At 45.6% G+C, this 17703-nt stretch overlaps 1 protein-coding gene across 2 annotated transcripts in view; it reads left to right on the forward strand.

Moving 5' to 3' along the window:
* HSF1 (heat shock transcription factor 1) overlaps window positions 1-17703 on the forward strand; it is a 491085-nt gene that overhangs the window by 420586 nt on the left and 52796 nt on the right. For both annotated transcript variants that reach the window (XM_078686503.1, XM_078686504.1), the window contains one exon: window positions 11712-11817. In XM_078686503.1, coding sequence (XP_078542629.1) covers window positions 11712-11817 — 106 coding nt within the window. The remainder of the gene's footprint in view (window positions 1-11711; window positions 11818-17703) is intronic.

Below are 17703 nucleotides of genomic sequence, written 5' to 3' on the forward strand. Positions count from 1 at the left end.
AGGACAGGATCACACTGTCTCAGCGCACTCAGCAGTCCCTGAAGTGGTGGTTTTCAGCAGGGAATCTCCTCAAGGGGGTAACATTCCACAAGGACATTCCAATACAGACCATTGTGACGGATGCTTCTCTCTAGGGCTGGGGAGCGCATTCGGACCATCTGCAGATCCAAGGAACGTGGTCACAGGCGGAGTCCACGTATCATATCAATTTTCTGGAACTCAGGACTGTTCATTTGGCGCTGAAAGCCTTTCATCTGTCCTTCCGGGCCAACTCCCTTCTTGTACAGACGGACAATACGACCACAATGTATTACCTCAACACGCAGGGGGGCTCAAGATCGCGCACAATGTCTCAGGAAGCGCAAGCGATCTGTCACTGTCTGCTAGCCAGAGGACTGACGATAACGGCTACCCATCTTCCAGGTGTGCAGAATGCTCAGGCGGACGCACTCAGCAGGCTCGTTCAGGAAAACCAAGAGTGGGTCCTAAACAACGAGGTGCTAGGAAACATCTTCGCAAGATGGGGCACTTCAGAAATAGATCTGTTCACCACCGCCGAAAACAGCAAATGCCGAGACTTCGCCTCCAGGTTTTACCTAACGGGGACTCTGGGGAATGCACTTTGGATCAGCTGGTCGAACAGCTTTCTGTACGCTTTTCCACCCATTCCACTGATTCCGACAGTGCTCATCAAGCTGTCTCAATCCAGAGCGCGAATGATCCTCATTGCTCCGGAGTGGCCTCGACAGTGGTGGTTCACAGAGCTGTTCCACCGGTCTCTCCAACCACATCTGCGGCTTCGGACCTTCTAACAAAGTACGGGGGGCAGATGGTGCACCCAACCTCTCATCGTTGAGTTTGGTGGCATGGCTCCTGAGATAGTACAGTATGGACACTTGAACTTGCCCGACAACTGCATGGAAAGTCTCAAGGAGGCTAAGAGACCATCATCCCCCAGGACCTCCTTTGCCTACAAGTGTAAAAGATTCTGCATTTGGTGCACGTCCAAAAATGCTGACCCTACCTCCTGCAAGGAAGATGTCATCCTTCCATACCACCTGCATTTAGCAAAATCTGGCCTTAATTTCCATTCTATTAAGGTTCACCTCGCAGCATTAACTGTGTATAGGAAATGCCCTTCACAAACTTCCTTTTTCCAGATACCTGTAATTAAAGATTTTTTGGAGAGTTTGAAGAAGGTATTTCCCCCCCGTTAGGCGTCCTTCGCCTTCGTGGTATCTAAATGTGGTGCTGTCAAGGTTGATGAAGGAGCTTTTTGAGCCTATTCATAAGGCTTCTCTACGGCATTTGTCCTAGTAGGCGTCTTTCCTTGTGGCTATAACATCGGCTCGCAGGGTGAGTGAGATTCAGGCTCTGTGTTGTCAGGAGCCCTATACTGTATTTCATGCTTCCAAGGTTGTCATGAGGACTCACCCTAAGTTTCTCCCTAAAGTGATATCTGATTTCCATGTCAACCAGACGATCACGTTACCTACATATTTTCAACATCCTTCCTCTCCGGCGGAGAGGTCCCTTCATTCACTTGATGTAAGGCGGGTGTTAAAATTCTACTTAGATAAGACTCTAGACATTTGTAGGTCAGATCAGTTGTTTGTGAATTACGGTTCAGTCAGGACTGGCCTTGCCATCTCCAAACAGTCCATATCTAGGTGTATTGTGTCCTGTATACAACTATGTTACCAGAAGGCTAACAAGACTCTAGGGGGTAAGCCTAAGGCTCATTCGACTAGGGGCAAAGCGGCTACAGCGGCTTTGCTACGTAACGTTTCTATTGCAGACATCTGTAGGGCGGCTACGTGGAAGTCTGTCCACACATTTGCTAAGCATTACTGCCTGGATTCTGATGCCAGGACAGATGTGCAGGTTAGGCAGGCTTCGCTGAGGAATTTATTTGCCCATTAAGGATTTTTCTTTTAGTTTTCTTCCACCACTGGGTTTGGTTATTGGGATGGGCTTGCCATTCTATTCACAGATTATGACTATACACAGAGATCCCCTACTACAGAAGAAGTAGTTTCTTACCTGTAACTCCAGTTCTGTAGTAGGGGTATCTCTGTTATAGTCATAAGCGACCCGCCCTCGTCCCCGGTGGAAGAAATGTTTTTCCTGGATTCTACAGGCCTGGCTTTAAGAGTCCTTCAAAACGAACTGAAAGTAACTTGCCTTTGGCTGTGCATCATGGGATACCGAGGGTCTCTGGAGGGTTCCTTAAAGGCACGGTATCCCTTTTCCAGACAAATAATTGCAGCCTATGGGGCTTGTCTGTCCAACCCTTCCTCTCTTTCATGATAAAGGATTTTTGTGAAGCGGAGTTTCTCTGTGTGAAACTCTGTAAAATGTGTAAATTTCTATATTATTTGGCTATCATTTTTCACTTCAGGATGAAGTGCTGGCCAATGTAGCCTTGGTAATTGCAGGCTGCATTATTTGTCTTTCATTTTCTCTTAAGTGTCTACTGCAGAAGAAGACGACTTAAGAGACTATTTTGATTGCTCCGGGGTCCACGCACATGGGTGGGACTATTCACAGATTAGGACTATAACAGAGATACCCCTACTACAGAACTTGAGTTACAGGTAAGAAACTACTCCTTCCTGAAGTAGGGCCTTTAGTTTTTTGCCTCTCTCTCCTTTTCCTCCTTTGGTTTAGGTTGCTCATGCCGTAGTGCACCCGCTTTAAGCCATGCACTTCGCGTCTCAGTTTGCTGCAGCTTTCTCCATTTGGTCTTGTATATCCTGAGGCTGCTTTCATAGAACTCTTTGATTTTGATGGCCGTAGCACTGCCCAGCGCTTTGTGCTCCTGAACCTTCCCATTGGTACGAGCTGGTACTGGTCACAAGAAATAGGACAGTGTAAGCTTTGGTCAACTTTTCCATGTAACGAATTGATTGAATCCAAAGGTGTGTGTAATACTAACTGACTTTCAGTCAACAGTCTAACATAGTTGTTGATCACTGTGATCACTTTTATGGTGAACGCCACAAAACCACTCCTTCCCCTCTTCCGAAGCATCCCACTCACAGGGTATGTGTAGCTATACCCTGCACCAGCTTGTGCGGTTGACTAAAATCCACCTGCACCCACTACCAATACTGGCTCTTGCTGTGTGCAGTTTGCTGCTGTGTGGTTTGCTCGGATGCCGCTCATGCACATCTCTTCCTGTTCTCTGGTGCTCTTCTTCTTCCTTAAACTCTTCTTTATACTCCTTATACCACCCACAGTCTGAAAGACTGGGCCAGTCAGTTGTTCAGTTATTGATTATTTTAATTTAGCTGATTTTTAAAGTAGTTTTCCCTGGTCATTGTAAAATAGGCATTTTAATAAAGTGCTGACTTTCTGTGTCTGATCTTGATGCTTTACCATGCTTTAGTGATCATTGCTCGTAGAGGCAAAGCTCGCTAGCGGTCTCTAACAGGCACCTCTGTTAGGCAGCCTGATGTAACCTTGGGAGGAAGAGCGTCTACTTATGATAATAGGAGAGTTGGAACATCAGTGTTTGAACCGGTTGAACAGAATGAAGTGTGCAGGTTGTTAACTTGCAGTCCACTATCAGACAACAAGGTTCTGGAGATGTTAATACTCTGTTACCTGAGGCAAAGGGTGTTTAACTTCCCATTGCAAGCTGATGGTATGACTCAAACAGAGCAGTCGAGTGGAGCCATGTGTGTGCTGCGCATTCGAAGTAAGACCCTGTTAAGATGACTATATTATGCTAACTCTAGCATCCACGGCTGTGCGTATACAGAGCGCAGACTATGGTGTGAATAGCCACCAGTTAAACAATGGATACAATCCTTGTTAGTTTGTTTTCCCCTGATAGACACGAGTGTCAAAACATGCAGTGAATGCCTAAATACTCATTCGGAGAAAAAGAAACTGAACAACCTATTGAGTTGGGTGCTAAAAATTGCTTATACACAGAAGGTGATCTTACCTTTTAATAAACTAAACTGATTAGGATGGTTTCCTGTTTATATGTGTGCCCTTCTTTACAGTGATTGCCATTGGATAGGGAGTCTGTGACTCTTCTCACCTTCCTGGGCTTTCTAGGCCTTAAGAGATTTTTATGTTCCTGCTGGGATAGAACCTATGGGTGATGTGGTCTATGGCATAGATGAGACTGAGAAGTGATCAGTTTCAGTTTCTATATTTCATAACATGCAATTGTGAAAGTTTGACAGCTAAGTCTGAAGGTTAATTGATGTTATATATTCACCATTTGGCAAGATTGGTTTGTTTGAAACATTTTTGGAAGTTAACATTCAGGGTTAAACATTTAGATAATCTGGTGGCGACTATCTTGGCACTAAACTCTGTGATATGTGACTATTTGGAGAGATGGGTGGAGGAGTTTAGGTTTTTCTTTATGGTGTATGTCTACGTCTGAGCGTAGTGATGTACAGCTTCTGCTGAGGTACAGTATATTCGTAGCATGTGTGGCTGTAGGTACACATGCTGTGCATGCCCCCCCTTCTAGCATTGGGCCTGGACTTTTGCAATTTGTTTTGCGCTTCAAGACCTACTCTGACTTCTCCTTTGGTCCAGAATGCATCAGCACACAGGCTCCACCTTTTGTCTATTTTGTTCCACCATCAAGCTCAGACGTTAGGAATGCAGCTCTGAAATCAAAGCATTATACACACTGGATTAATAACATTTTTCTGCTTCATTTTGGGTTCTGCAGTTCCCTGTACCTCTCCAGCGATGAATATGATCTTTCATCAAAAGTTTTTTTATAAACCTCCGAAATGAACATTGAAGTTTGACATACTTTGACACACTGTTTTTGGTTAGGTCTTTCCCTCTGAGATCGGTTTAGGTTTTCTTTGAAAATGTACTTAAGAGTGCTTTATGGAACGCAATCCAATCCACTCCATTCCATTTGTGCAACACCAAATACCCTTGGGCCGACTGCCACAAGATCTGCAACTTCTGCCTTTCCTCGAAGCACACCAAACCGTCCTGTGACACTTCCTTCTCTTTTTGCTGCAAAAAACACTGAAAAGCAGGCGGTGGAGAAAGTGGTTGCAATTACAAGATGCAATTGCAAAAATTTGGAAGACGGGAGAGATCCCTGGTGCGGTGGAGGAAGAGACCCACCCTTCTCACATTCCTCCGGGCAAGGCACAAAGAGAATCCGAGGTCCTGTTATCTGAGGCCTCTAATATGGAGGAAGAGGTTGTAGTTGTCCAGCCAGCACCACAGCAGGAGCCAGTTTCGTAGTCAAAGAAGAGGGTCACACCACACATCAGTTGCGCCTCAAATGGAATCTTAACCCCTAAGTCACCATTGGTCATGGCAGAGGACGGCTCCCACTGGAGTTGGGCATCGCTACTAGAGCCAAAGCATGCCCCATACTCCAATGGTTGGATTTGCATCGAACAAAACCCCACCCGCGGGGCCTCATCCTTCTCCGTCTGTCCCTCTGCATCGTAACTGCTACATCACTTGTACGTCAAAGCCACCACCACCACCACCACCACCACCTCCTCGACCCCAAGCTGTTGACCAGGCCCTTAGTCGATATTGAACAGTCAACACCCAAAGACACTGAAGTTGATCCTGGGACCCCTTTGTGTCAAACGCTTCAGAGGAGTCGATCTTTGGAAGACTGGCTGACATCCTGGACGAGAAGCAAAAGAAACTCTTTATTAACCTGGTCACTGGCAAGATACCAAATCTTTGGCTCCAGTAGTCATCCCCATTCCAAAACAGAGATTCTTTGCAAGTTAGAACTGCAATCTTCTCCTCTTTTACACTGTGAAACGCTAAGAGGATTAGACTTATGGCTACTAGCTGAACTCTTTCACCACTACTGTGCATCTAAACTGCTGGATCTGTTTACAGTCCCTGTGCAGGAACTTGTTTCCTGCCTTCTGCATCTTTACATGGCAGGTCTCATATACTTCGATATATGCCTGCCCTACACCTATCTGCAGTTACAGCATTCCTCCAAAACATACAGCATTCATCAGTTCTCAGGGTCCCTGTCATCAAAACTTTCATAGAGGGTTTAAGGAGGGAAATTACTCCGAATGCACCACCTCCATTGGTATGGAATTTCAGTGTGGTCCTCTCACTCCTTATGGGGCCTCCCTTTGAGCCTATGCATTTGTGTCCCTTACAGTTCTTGTCTTTGCCCCCGCTTTAAAGGGGACTGCTCGTCTATGGCAGAAGTTGGCAGAGCATGTGCACCTACAGCACCATACGCTACAAGCAGATGGTTACAGGGAAAGTAGTATTTTCCTCCCAGTGGGCATTCGTCCCAGAAACGTTGCTGAATAGCTGGAGCTGACCGTGAACATTGCAAGGTTGGTCAAGGGTTTTTACTGAAGCATAGACTGCGAGCAGAGTGACGGAGAAGCAGTCAGCTACTTAAAGGCCTTAAAATGAAGTGTCTGATGATTTTGCTTCATAACAAGAAGCTAGAAGACAACTTTCAAGGCAGATGTAATGTGCTTGTGCTGTTGGAGATGAGCACGAGATTTGTGGTTGAATTCTAAGGAAGCAATAGTTTAAGGTGGTGCTGTTTGTCTTTGGCAGTAGACTAGTCTGTGGGTGATCCTTTCAGATGAATTGCTATACAGTTGTTTTTCCGTTTTAAAAGAAAAGTTAAATTATACCGCTGAGAGCTGTATTCTGATTTCAAGGTCCCAAGGGCCAGAATAACATATTATGCTGATCACAATGGTAGAAGTAGTGGGCAGATGAATCAGAAGGTACCTATGCTGGCCCACTGTTTTTCTGCTTCTATTTCTTTCTCCTTTTCTGTCTATTTATGCCTCTTGTTCTTCTGGCATTTCTTTTCCTGTTCATCCTCGTTTTCCCTACCGTTAAGTTGCTCATACCTAGTCTCGAGCATACATCCCCTTTAGCCTATGTCTAGTTAGAGCTCCAGGGTCTGAGCAGTGATGCGGTTTGGCTGCCACATCTTATATGGCTGCAGTGTTTTTCAATGCTCACGTACTCTGGTTGAAAAAATAGATTCATTTGAATAGGGGGATTTCGCCTACGCCTGTCCAATGGCAGTTGACTGACATGTGCTAGATTTTAATGGCTTCAAACTGAAGATGAATTGACAAGTTTGACAACGCAAAAGTACACATATTTAGGTGGCCCTGCAGTATTTAATAGGTGAATGAAGTAATGCAGTCAAGACGTTCTTGCCTAAACATAATCTAGCATTTACATAGATTGCTGGCAGAGCCTCAGAGGGGTGCTGAAGGAACTATAAATGTCTTGCAACAGGCTTTACTCCAAGCAAAAGCATTACTTTTTTCAGCCATGGTTCTTGAATATTAATTTCTCCTACGTTTTTCAGATTTTACTGTAACATTAAAATGCCAGGAATCAATTGTGAATTCTCATCTCAAGAGATGAGAAACATCTTAATCTACGATATGTGTTAATGTATAGCCATACCCCAACTTCCTGCTGTGCTCCTCTGCAGACGCTGTTGGTCTAAGAAGTGAGGCCCTAAGGGAAGCTTCCTTGTGGTTCAGTTGCCCCTCCCCCCCCCCCCCCAAATATAAAACCATGCTATCATCACTCCTCTTCTAAGTAGGCCTACTGCTGATCTAATGGCACCACTCCGTCAATGACCTGGATCTGTCCTAACCACTGCCACAGATGTGCTACAAATGATACTTCGGTCACATTTTCACGCCTTAGAAAGTCTCCTGCCTCTTGAGTAACTAAGTTTGTTGTCTGCCCTAGCGGTGAAAGTCAATGACATCCTGAGCAACTACCACTCTGGTGTCCGTTCCTGGCACAGTAAATAAATGATCCTTCTGGACCCAGTGAAGCCACTTATCACACAATGCTCTGAATTGTTCACAGCCCCCAAACCAGTGTACAGTAGGCGCTGCTTCATGCCTTTTGTACTTCCTTCTTTCTGAGCCTGGGCTGACCCAATTTGCTTTCTTCCTGTTTTTTCAAGCCTTTCATCCTGTTTTTTCATAGGCTTGAAAAAACAGGAAGATGAAGCAATTTCCCATCTTATTAGAACCCAACCACTTTATATATGTTGGAGATGCATGAGTCGGAGCCATCAGACATTCCTTTCAAAGTCCCCTGTCTAGCTCCTGAGGTTATACAATCTTGACTTCCATGTTTATGCTCAAAACAGTTGTTTGCACATCCGGTTTCATGACTGTTGAGGGGTCGACTGAAATCATGTTCATATGCCTGCTCTCTCAAATGCTCAGCATCTGTGAACACCTCACCCACTTTCTATAAAGGCCAAAGCCTAGTTGTCTCACTGTGCATATGACTTATTTGTAAACCATAAGTGGAAAGTTGTTTCCAGAAGTGTTTTACACCATGTGTGCCTTTTCCAAAGGCGCCTCCCTGACTCGGGGAGTTTCACTATTGCTCCCATTGGAATGTACTGCCAGGGCTGGTACAAAGTTCTACTTGGTTTCCCATCCACCACTTTAAAGTTATACAAAAAGTGACTAACTTACATCTGGTGTGATAATGGAATTACAGCAAAGCATCCTGGCAGTCCAACCCATAAGATACCTAACTAGTTCCACATCGGACAGCAGACCACGCATCTCACGAGAATCTTTGATCTACAGACTGCCGTAGTCTGTATATTAACCAAGAAGTGCAAACGGATGGGAGTGAGATCCTGAAAACACACAATTAAGCACTGCTCCCATACTTAAATCCTGGAAATGGGTAAAAACGCACCTGTTCGAAGTTGTACGAAACGTGACCCCAACTAGAAGACTTGTAATTGTGCTATTGTTCTTCAGCATTGGATCCTGTAGATTCACACACTGAATCCCATCCCATGCCATTGAGCAGGTGTCCCACAGTACTTTATATTTGCAGTAGAAACAAATGAACGTATTTGCTGTAGTATCCTTTGTTATTATAAAAGTCTTCCAGTATCCTCCTCTCATGAGCGGGAAAAAAGTAACTGGTGTTCTGAAGCAATTTGCCAGATCAAGGCATGATGTGATTGAAAGGTACTTGCACCTTCAAGGAGCAGGGTCTTACTTTTTAGCCTTACAGAATTCAGCCTCTATTATTGTTTCACTTCATGTCACACATCTTTGAGTGCATCAGGAAGTAATAGTTATGCTGTAAGACTGTTTTATTTATTCATTTTAAAAGATGGACCTCATTTTAAAAGAAGACAACCACAGAAAATATTGCAAGCCTAGCTTTAGAAAAACACTAGTGCATGATTATTCATTTACAATAATAAGATTTTTAACAGCTATTGTAATAGTTTTCTGCATTTGTTTAGTGTTTAATGCAGTAGGGCAATTCTAATGTTTGACTTCAGTGAAGACTCTTCTAATGCAAAACTAAGATTACAAGTCAGTAACATTTCCTTTACATTAATTGGTGGAAAGGGCTTCTAAGAGGTTCCAGTTACCTGTATCAGTAACCAAAACGGATTGCTTATTTGAAAATTTCAAAGAAGTTCCCGGGCGGTCAGTCAGATTGTAGATTTTATTAGACAGAAGGGCTTCGAAACCAGGCAAGCTTCTGTCTCGGCCATGGTTTCTCATCTGATCAAAAATACAAGGCACCAGAGAATACACCTGCTTGTCTGACTGGATAATGCAGGTGTCTATCCTAGCAGCTACATCCATTAAAGCTGGTAATATCCTAGCGATTGCCGGGCACTATGACAAGCAGATGTGGGCAGGCGTGGTTGCTTATGATGATCTTATGCCTGAGAACAAAAGCCAGAATCCAGGAGGATGAAAAGGTGCCCGCTGCAATAATAGACGGGGCTATGGACATGGCTTCCATTGTTTTTCACTAAATGGCAGGTTCAGCAGTGTTAACCTACCACAGTTTGTTGCATACAACATCCTTCCACCCGAAGTGCAATTGTGGATATTGTAAATGCCCTTAGACTGAGAGCACCTCTTTGTAAGTCATGTTAATGATGCTCTACAAGCAATAAAATCAGGTTATTGTTCAGTTTCTCGAAATCCTTCTGTACTGGAGACAAGTTCCCTTCTGAGGAGCAAAACACAGGAGAGGGCAAGGCTAGCTGATATAAAGGCGGATGTTTACCACAGAGGTGTCAGCCAAAGCAACCACAGCAGTTTTCATTTTCGGGAGGCATACTATTAGCTGCATCCTCCATACTATTGTAAACAACATTCCTGCTTGGGAGGTGAAGGGCAGTCCAAGCCGCAAGACACCTCACACAGACATGGACATGATGTAGGCCCCGGGTACTACTTCAGTGGTTCCTTCTTCATGGAGCCCACTAGGTGGAGAATCTCTGCTTACACTTGAAGATAACCCAACCTCCCCAGTGCTGCAAGAGGCGCCTGTTTCCGTGATTGACAGGGAGACATTGCAACTCTTCCCCTAAATCCAATCCAAATTTAGTCTTTCACTCCATATTTTTTCGTATGGAAAAAGTCACCAAAGTTGTGACCCATTTTGGACTGGGGGTGTTCAGCAGTTTTTTACTGCAACATTCCATATGATTAAGCTTCAAGACGTTGTCCAGCTCCTCCAAAGTGGTTATTACATAACTTCGCTGGATTTGCAAGGTGCTTGTGGCCAAACAAAAACCCACAATTAGTCTCAAGTCAGCTCCTAGAATTTTTAGTAAATATATGGACCATGTATCAACATGTCTAAGGAAATGAAGACACCAAATCTTCCCTTGTAGGAATGGTTCTTGAAGGACAAATAAGCTAAGCCTTCAATAGGTGCATGTTTGAATCTTTTTCTGCAGAAAAATACCTTAAATAAATAGAACTAACAATAAAATGCCTTGTCAATGTCATTTAATTTAGCCTGTTCAAATAGTAATTCACATACTAAGTGTTATGTTCCATAGTTAACAGTGGGTTCTGATAAGCACCTATCGTTTTTTACTAAGCGTTTCTGTAAATGATAGACCTGTTTCTGTAAGAGTAGTTTTCTGGTTATTGTGGATCAGGTCACCAGTGGCTTTGGCCATACATTTCATAGTTGTTTCAATACAGAGAGGTTCTGTTTAGCTTGCTATGAATTTGGGGAGCCGAAAATACACATTAAACCACAATCTACAATGAAAACTGAAAATTATATTTGCTAACCAGACTGCCCACTTTTCACTTGCCTTTTTGATGAAATAAAAAAATATGTATCTATTCAGCAAGATGCAATAGTGCTCATGTTAATCTAATGTAAAGTCCTGTAAAAATGTGTGAAATGCAATTCAAATTCACAATTTCTCTGGCTTTGGGGAGAGGTCGATTATTTATACATTCAAAGAAGGAATTAGCAGTTTGAGCTCTTCTCTGATAGCACCAACGCATCATAAGCGAGTCTGTACCACACCAGTGCTTCCTCCTTATTTTGAGTGTCACTGAAAGGTGAAGTTTCAGGAAGAATCTGAAGGTGGACGCCCAGTTGTCAAATAGTAGAAACCATGGCACCTGTCCCTGGAAATGAAGCAAGAAAATAATGCAAAGTGAGGTTGAGACTGTCTACTAGGAAATTAGGGCAGCATTATGGGAGAGGTAGTTAAATACCAGCCTCACATCAGTGGCAGGCCTTGAGTGCTCACCTTGTTCTGTGATAAAAGGTGCCCAACATTATTAAAATGTCATGTGTGTGTGTATGCATGGTACTTTGTGTTATCTGCTAAGGATAGATTTCTCTTTTCAAAGTATTTTCAAATGTAAAGCCTGGTTTCCTTTTTCTTGATTCAGGAATGAGCTGAATGACCACCTCGATACCATGGATTCCAATCTGGACAATCTGCAGACCATGCTGACGACCCATGGCTTCAGTGTGGACACCAGTGCCCTGCTCGATGTATGCTTCTCTGCCCACCTGTTACGCTGTTTGCCGCCTCTGCCACCCTTCATTAGCAGATAGATATAGGCTATACCCTATGCTCACTATTTCTTCCTTAGTTGATTCACTCTTTCATTGTTTTCCATATCTTAATTGCCCAAGGTTCAGTTGTGTCCCTTGCTTCCTCCATTTTATATTAAACCTCCTAATCCCTCATTTGATGTACCATTGTGATGATTATCAGTTTAGCCAACTGTTAAAGTGCACATCTATTTATGTATTTTTCATTGATAATCCCTGGATTAGCAACGTTAAAATATTTGAGATGTCTACTGTGTTGAAGAGTCAAAGATTGCTAAGAGGACACTACTTGTTGCTAGATACTGCTAGTAGCGATGCCTTAGAGATATCCTGCAGTCTGTAAGCACAGAGCTTGCCTCACATCTATCATGCTCTCACCTCTAGACTGTAAGCACTGAGCCTGCCTCCCTTCTCTGTACCCTCTGCTGCAGAGCTTACTCTAGTTGGTAAATACTGTCACCAGCAGAAACCCTGAGCTCGCCTTGTGTCTAGAAACACTTCTCGCAGCGTTGACACCAAGCTCACCTCTACTCTGTAAGCAGTGATCCCGCTTGCCTCTCTTTTGTAAACACTGATACTAGCCATGGCAGCCAGTGTCTAAGCACTGAGCTTGTTAAATTGACCTCGATTTCGACCACTCCTCTTGCATGTAAGCTCTGTGCATGACTCCTTTCTGTAACGCTTCCAGTCTGTAAACATTGGTATTAACGATGTTAGGGAGCTCAGACTATTTCTAACACTGAGCTTATCTACAGTCTGTAAGTGATGAGCTCACTTGTAGTCTTTTAATTTTGCTTCCAGTACTGTCTCTGAGCTCACTCCATCTCTATTCATACAGTGAGTTAGTTACCTGTGCTCATGCTGAGCCCTCTTCCAGTTTATAAACAAACAGTCCAAATCTGTAAACACTTACTAACTAGTTATTAAATGTGTGTAGCAGAAATTGCACTTTGCTTAGCTCGTTGAGTTCACGTCCAGTTTATAAATTCTGGGTCCAGCAGTGAGCTTGCATTCAGTCTGAAAACAATGGTAAACACTTCAACTGTCCGGTCACCATACGTTTCTTCCAGTCAGTAAACATTGCTTCTGCGTACTTTTTAAGTCTGTAAACATCAACCTCACCTTGAATCATCTGGAAACACTGCCACCATCATTGATGCTACACTCGGCCAAGCAAGTGAATTCAAAACCATGTTAAGAACTAACAATCCTCCCACTCTCTCTATACACAATTACCTGCATAGAGAAGAATTATCTTCTTGTCTCTAAACAGTTCTTCCTGCTCTGACAGTGGGCTCTCCTACAGTATGTAAACACTGCCATCTGGACGGACACTGGGCTTGCCTCCTTTCTGCAAATACCGCCACTAGCACAAACCATGCTCACCCTCTTACTGATGCTAGGCTCACCTGCTGTATGTAAACACCGCCACAAACCATACTCACCCTCTGCAGTGACGTTAGGCTCACCTGCTATCTGTAAACACCAGCACAGACTCTAATCACTGCCTGCACTGACGTTAGTCTAACCTGCTGTCTGTAAACACCGCCACCAGCACAAACCATTCTCACCCTCTGCAGTGACGTTCGGCTCACCCGCTGTCTGTAAACACCAGCACAAACTGTGCTCACTGCCTGCACTCACATTAGTCTCACCTGCTGTCTGTAAACACCGCCACAAACCATACTCACCCTCTGCAGTGACGTTAGGCTCACCTGCTGTCTGTAAACACACACTGCCTCCAGCACAAACCATACTCCCCCTCTGCAGTGACGTTAGGTTCACCTGCTGTCTGTAAACACCAGCACAAACTGTGCTCACCGCCTGCACTTACATTAGTCTCACCTGCTGTCTGTAAACTGCCACCAGCACAAACTATACTCCCCTTCTGCAGTGACGTTGGGCTCACCTGCTGTCTGTAAACACCAGCACAAACTGTGCTCACCACCTGCTCTGAAATTGGTCTCACCTGCTGTCTGTAAACACGGCCTCCAGCACAAACCATTCTCACCCTCTGCTGTGACGTTAGGGTCAACTGCTGTCTGTAAACACCAGCACAAACTGTGCTCACTGCCTGCACTCACATTAGTCTCACCTGCTGTCTGTAAACACCAGCACAAACCATACTCACCCTTTGCAGTGACGTTAGGCTCACATGCTGTCTGTAAACACCAGCACAATCTGTGCTCACCGCCTGCACTGACATTAGTCTCACCTGCTGTCTGTAAACTGCCACCAGCACAAACCATACTCGCCCTTTGCAGTGACGTTAGGCTCACCTGCTGTCTGTAAACACCAGCACAAACTGTGCTCACCACCTGCACTGACATTAGTCTCACCTGCTGTCTGTAAACACCGCCACAAACCGTACTCACCCTCTGCAGTGACGTTAGGTTCACCTGCTGTCTGTAAACACCAGCACAAACTGTGCTCACCACCTGCTCTGAAATTGGTCTCACCTGCTGTCTGTAAACACGGCCTCCAGCACAAACCATTCTCACCCTCTGCTGTGACGTTAGGGTCAACTGCTGTCTGTAAACACCAGCACAAACTGTGCTCACTGCCTGCACTCACATTAGTCTCACCTGCTGTCTGTAAACACCAGCACAAACCATACTCACCCTTTGCAGTGACGTTAGGCTCACATGCTGTCTGTAAACACCAGCACAATCTGTGCTCACCGCCTGCACTGACATTAGTCTCACCTGCTGTCTGTAAACTGCCACCAGCACAAACCATACTCGCCCTTTGCAGTGACGTTAGGCTCACCTGCTGTCTGTAAACACCAGCACAAACTGTGCTCACCACCTGCACTGACATTAGTCTCACCTGCTGTCTGTAAACACCGCCACAAACCATTCTCATCCTCTGCAGTGACGTTAGGCCCACCTGCTGTTTGTAAACACCAGCACAAACTGTGCTCACCACCTGCACAGACATTAGTCTCTCCTGCTGTCTGTAAACACAAGCACAAACCATACTCCCCCCTCTGCAGTGACGTTGGGTTCACCTGCTGTCTGTAAACACAGCCTCCAGCACAAACCATTCTCACCCTTTGCAGTGACGTTAGGCTCACCTGCTGTCTGTAAACACCAGCAGAAACTGTGCTCACCGGCTGCACGGACATTAGTCTCACCTGCTGTCTGTAAACACCGCCACAAACCATTCTCACCCTCTGCAGTGACGTTAGGCTCACCTACGGTGTGTAAACACTGCCTCCAGCACAAACCATACTCACCTTCTGCAGTGACGTTGGGCTCACAAGCTGTCTGTAAACACCAGCACAAACTGTGATCACCACATGCTCTGAAATTGGTCTCACCTGCTGTCTGTAAACACGGCCTCCAGCACAAACCATACTCACCCTCTGCAGTGACATTAGGCTCACCTGCTGTCTGTAAAGACACACTGCCTCTAGCACAAACCATACTCCCCCTCTGCAGTGACGTTAGGTTCACCTGCTGTCTGTAAACACCAGCACAAACTGTGCTCACCGCCTGCACTTACATTAGTCTCACCTGCTGTCTGTAAACACGAGCACAAACCATACTCACCCTCTGCAGTGACGTTAGGCTCACCTGCTGTCTGTAAACACCAGCACAAACTGTGCTCACCGCCTGCACTTACATTAGTCTCACCTGCTATCTGTAAACACCGCCACCAGCACAAACCATACTCACCCTCTGCAGTGACGTTAGGCTCACCTGCCTTCTGTAAACACCACCACCAGCACAAACCATACTCACCCTCTGCACTGACATTAGTCTCACCTGCTGTCTGTAAACACATCCACAAACCATACTCACCCTCTGCAGTGACGTTCGGCTCACCCGCTGTCTGTAAACACCAGCACAAACTGTGCTCACTGCCTGCACTCACATTAGTCTCACCTGCTGTCTGTAAACACCAGCACAAACCATACTCACCCTTTGCAGTGACGTTAGGCTCACCCGCTGTCTGTAAACACCAGCACAAACTGTGCTCACCACCTGCACTGACATTAGTCTCACCTGCAGTCTGTAAACACCGCCACAAACCTTACTCACCCTCTGCAGTGACGTTAGGTTCACCTGCTGTCTGTAAACACCAGCACAAACTGTGCTCTCCACCTGCTCTGAAATTGGTCTCACTTGCTGTCTGTAAACACGGCCTCCAGCACAAACCATTCTCACCCTCTGCTGTGACGTTAGGGTCAACTGCTGTCTGTAAACACCAGCACAAACTGTGCTCACTGCCTGCACTCACATTAGTCTCACCTGCTGTCTGTAAACACCAGCACACACCATTCTCACCCTCTGCAGTGACGTTAGGCTCACCTACGGTATGTAAACACTGCCTCCAGCACAAACCATACTCACCCTCTGCAGTGACGTTAGGCTCACCTGCTGTCTGTAAACACACACTGCCTCGAGCACAAACCATACTCCCCCTCTGCAGTGACGTTAGGTTCACCTGCTGTCTGTAAACACCAGCACAAACTGTGCTCACCGCCTGCACTTACATTAGTCTCACCTGCTGTCTGTAAACTGCCACCAGCACAAACTATACTCCCCTTCTGCAGTGACGTTGGGCTCACCTGCTGTCTGTAAACACCAGCACAAACTGTGCTCACCACCTGCTCTGAAATTGGTCTCACCTGCTGTCTCTAAACACGGCCTCCAGCACAAACCATTCTCACCCTCTGCAGTGACGTTAGGCTCACCCGCTGTCTGTAAACACCAGCACAAACTGCGCTCACCACCTGCTCTGAAATTGGTCTCACCTGCTGTCTCTAAACACGGCCTCCAGCACAAACCATTCTCACCCTCAGCAGTGACGTTCGGCTCAACTGCTGTCTGTAAACACCAGCACAAACTGTGCTCACCACCTGCACTGACATTAGTCTCACCTGTTGTCTGTGAACACCGCCAACAGCAAAAACCATACTCACCCTCTGCAGTGACGTTAGGCTCACTTGCTGCCTGTAAACGCCAGCACAAACTGCTCACCACCTGCACTGACATTATTCTCACCTGCTGTCTGTAAACACTGCCACCAGCACTTACACTGGGCTCACCTTCCACCTGTAAACACTGCACTACCGCTGATACTGGCTCAACTCCTTTCTGTAAACACTACCACCAGCTCATCTTTTACTTTGCATTGACACTGCACTGACTCTTTGCTCACCCCATGCACTGACATTAGGCTCACTTGCTGTCTGTAAACACTGCCAGGAGCCCTGGAACTGGGCTCACCTCCTATGTGTAAACACTGCACTAGCACTGACACTGGCTTAGCTCCTGTCTGTAAACACTGTTACCAGAACTTACACTGGGCTCTTCTTCTACCTGTAAACACTGCATTGACACTGGCTCAGCTCCTGACAGTAAACACTGCCACCAGCACTTAGACTGGGATTATCGTCTGCCTAGCATTGACACTGCACTCATACTTTGCTCACCCCCTGCACTGGCATTAAGCTCACCTGCTGTCTGTAAACTCTGCAACTGGCACTGGGGCCACCTCCTAGCTGTAAACCCTGCACTAGAATTGATCCTAGGCTCATCTTCTGGCTTCTTTACACTGCGGCTGCACTGACACAGGGCTCACCTCCTGTCTGTAAACACTGCGCATCACTGACACGACTCGTCATCTGTTAGCACTGCCTGCATCTCGTGAACGTCAGCACTTGCTGCTTCTGGAACCAATAAGCACTTGCATTGATAGTGGCACTGACTTCACCAACAGCCTGCATGCTCTTCTATAGTCCATAATTAACAACCGTGCTTCCAAGTTCGCACTCTAGGGGTACTCCTTGGTATTAGTATCCTTAAATATGCA

Source organism: Lissotriton helveticus, chromosome 4_1 (genome assembly GCF_964261635.1).
Source record: "Lissotriton helveticus chromosome 4_1, aLisHel1.1, whole genome shotgun sequence".
NCBI classification, from domain to species: Eukaryota; Metazoa; Chordata; class Amphibia; order Caudata; family Salamandridae; genus Lissotriton; species Lissotriton helveticus.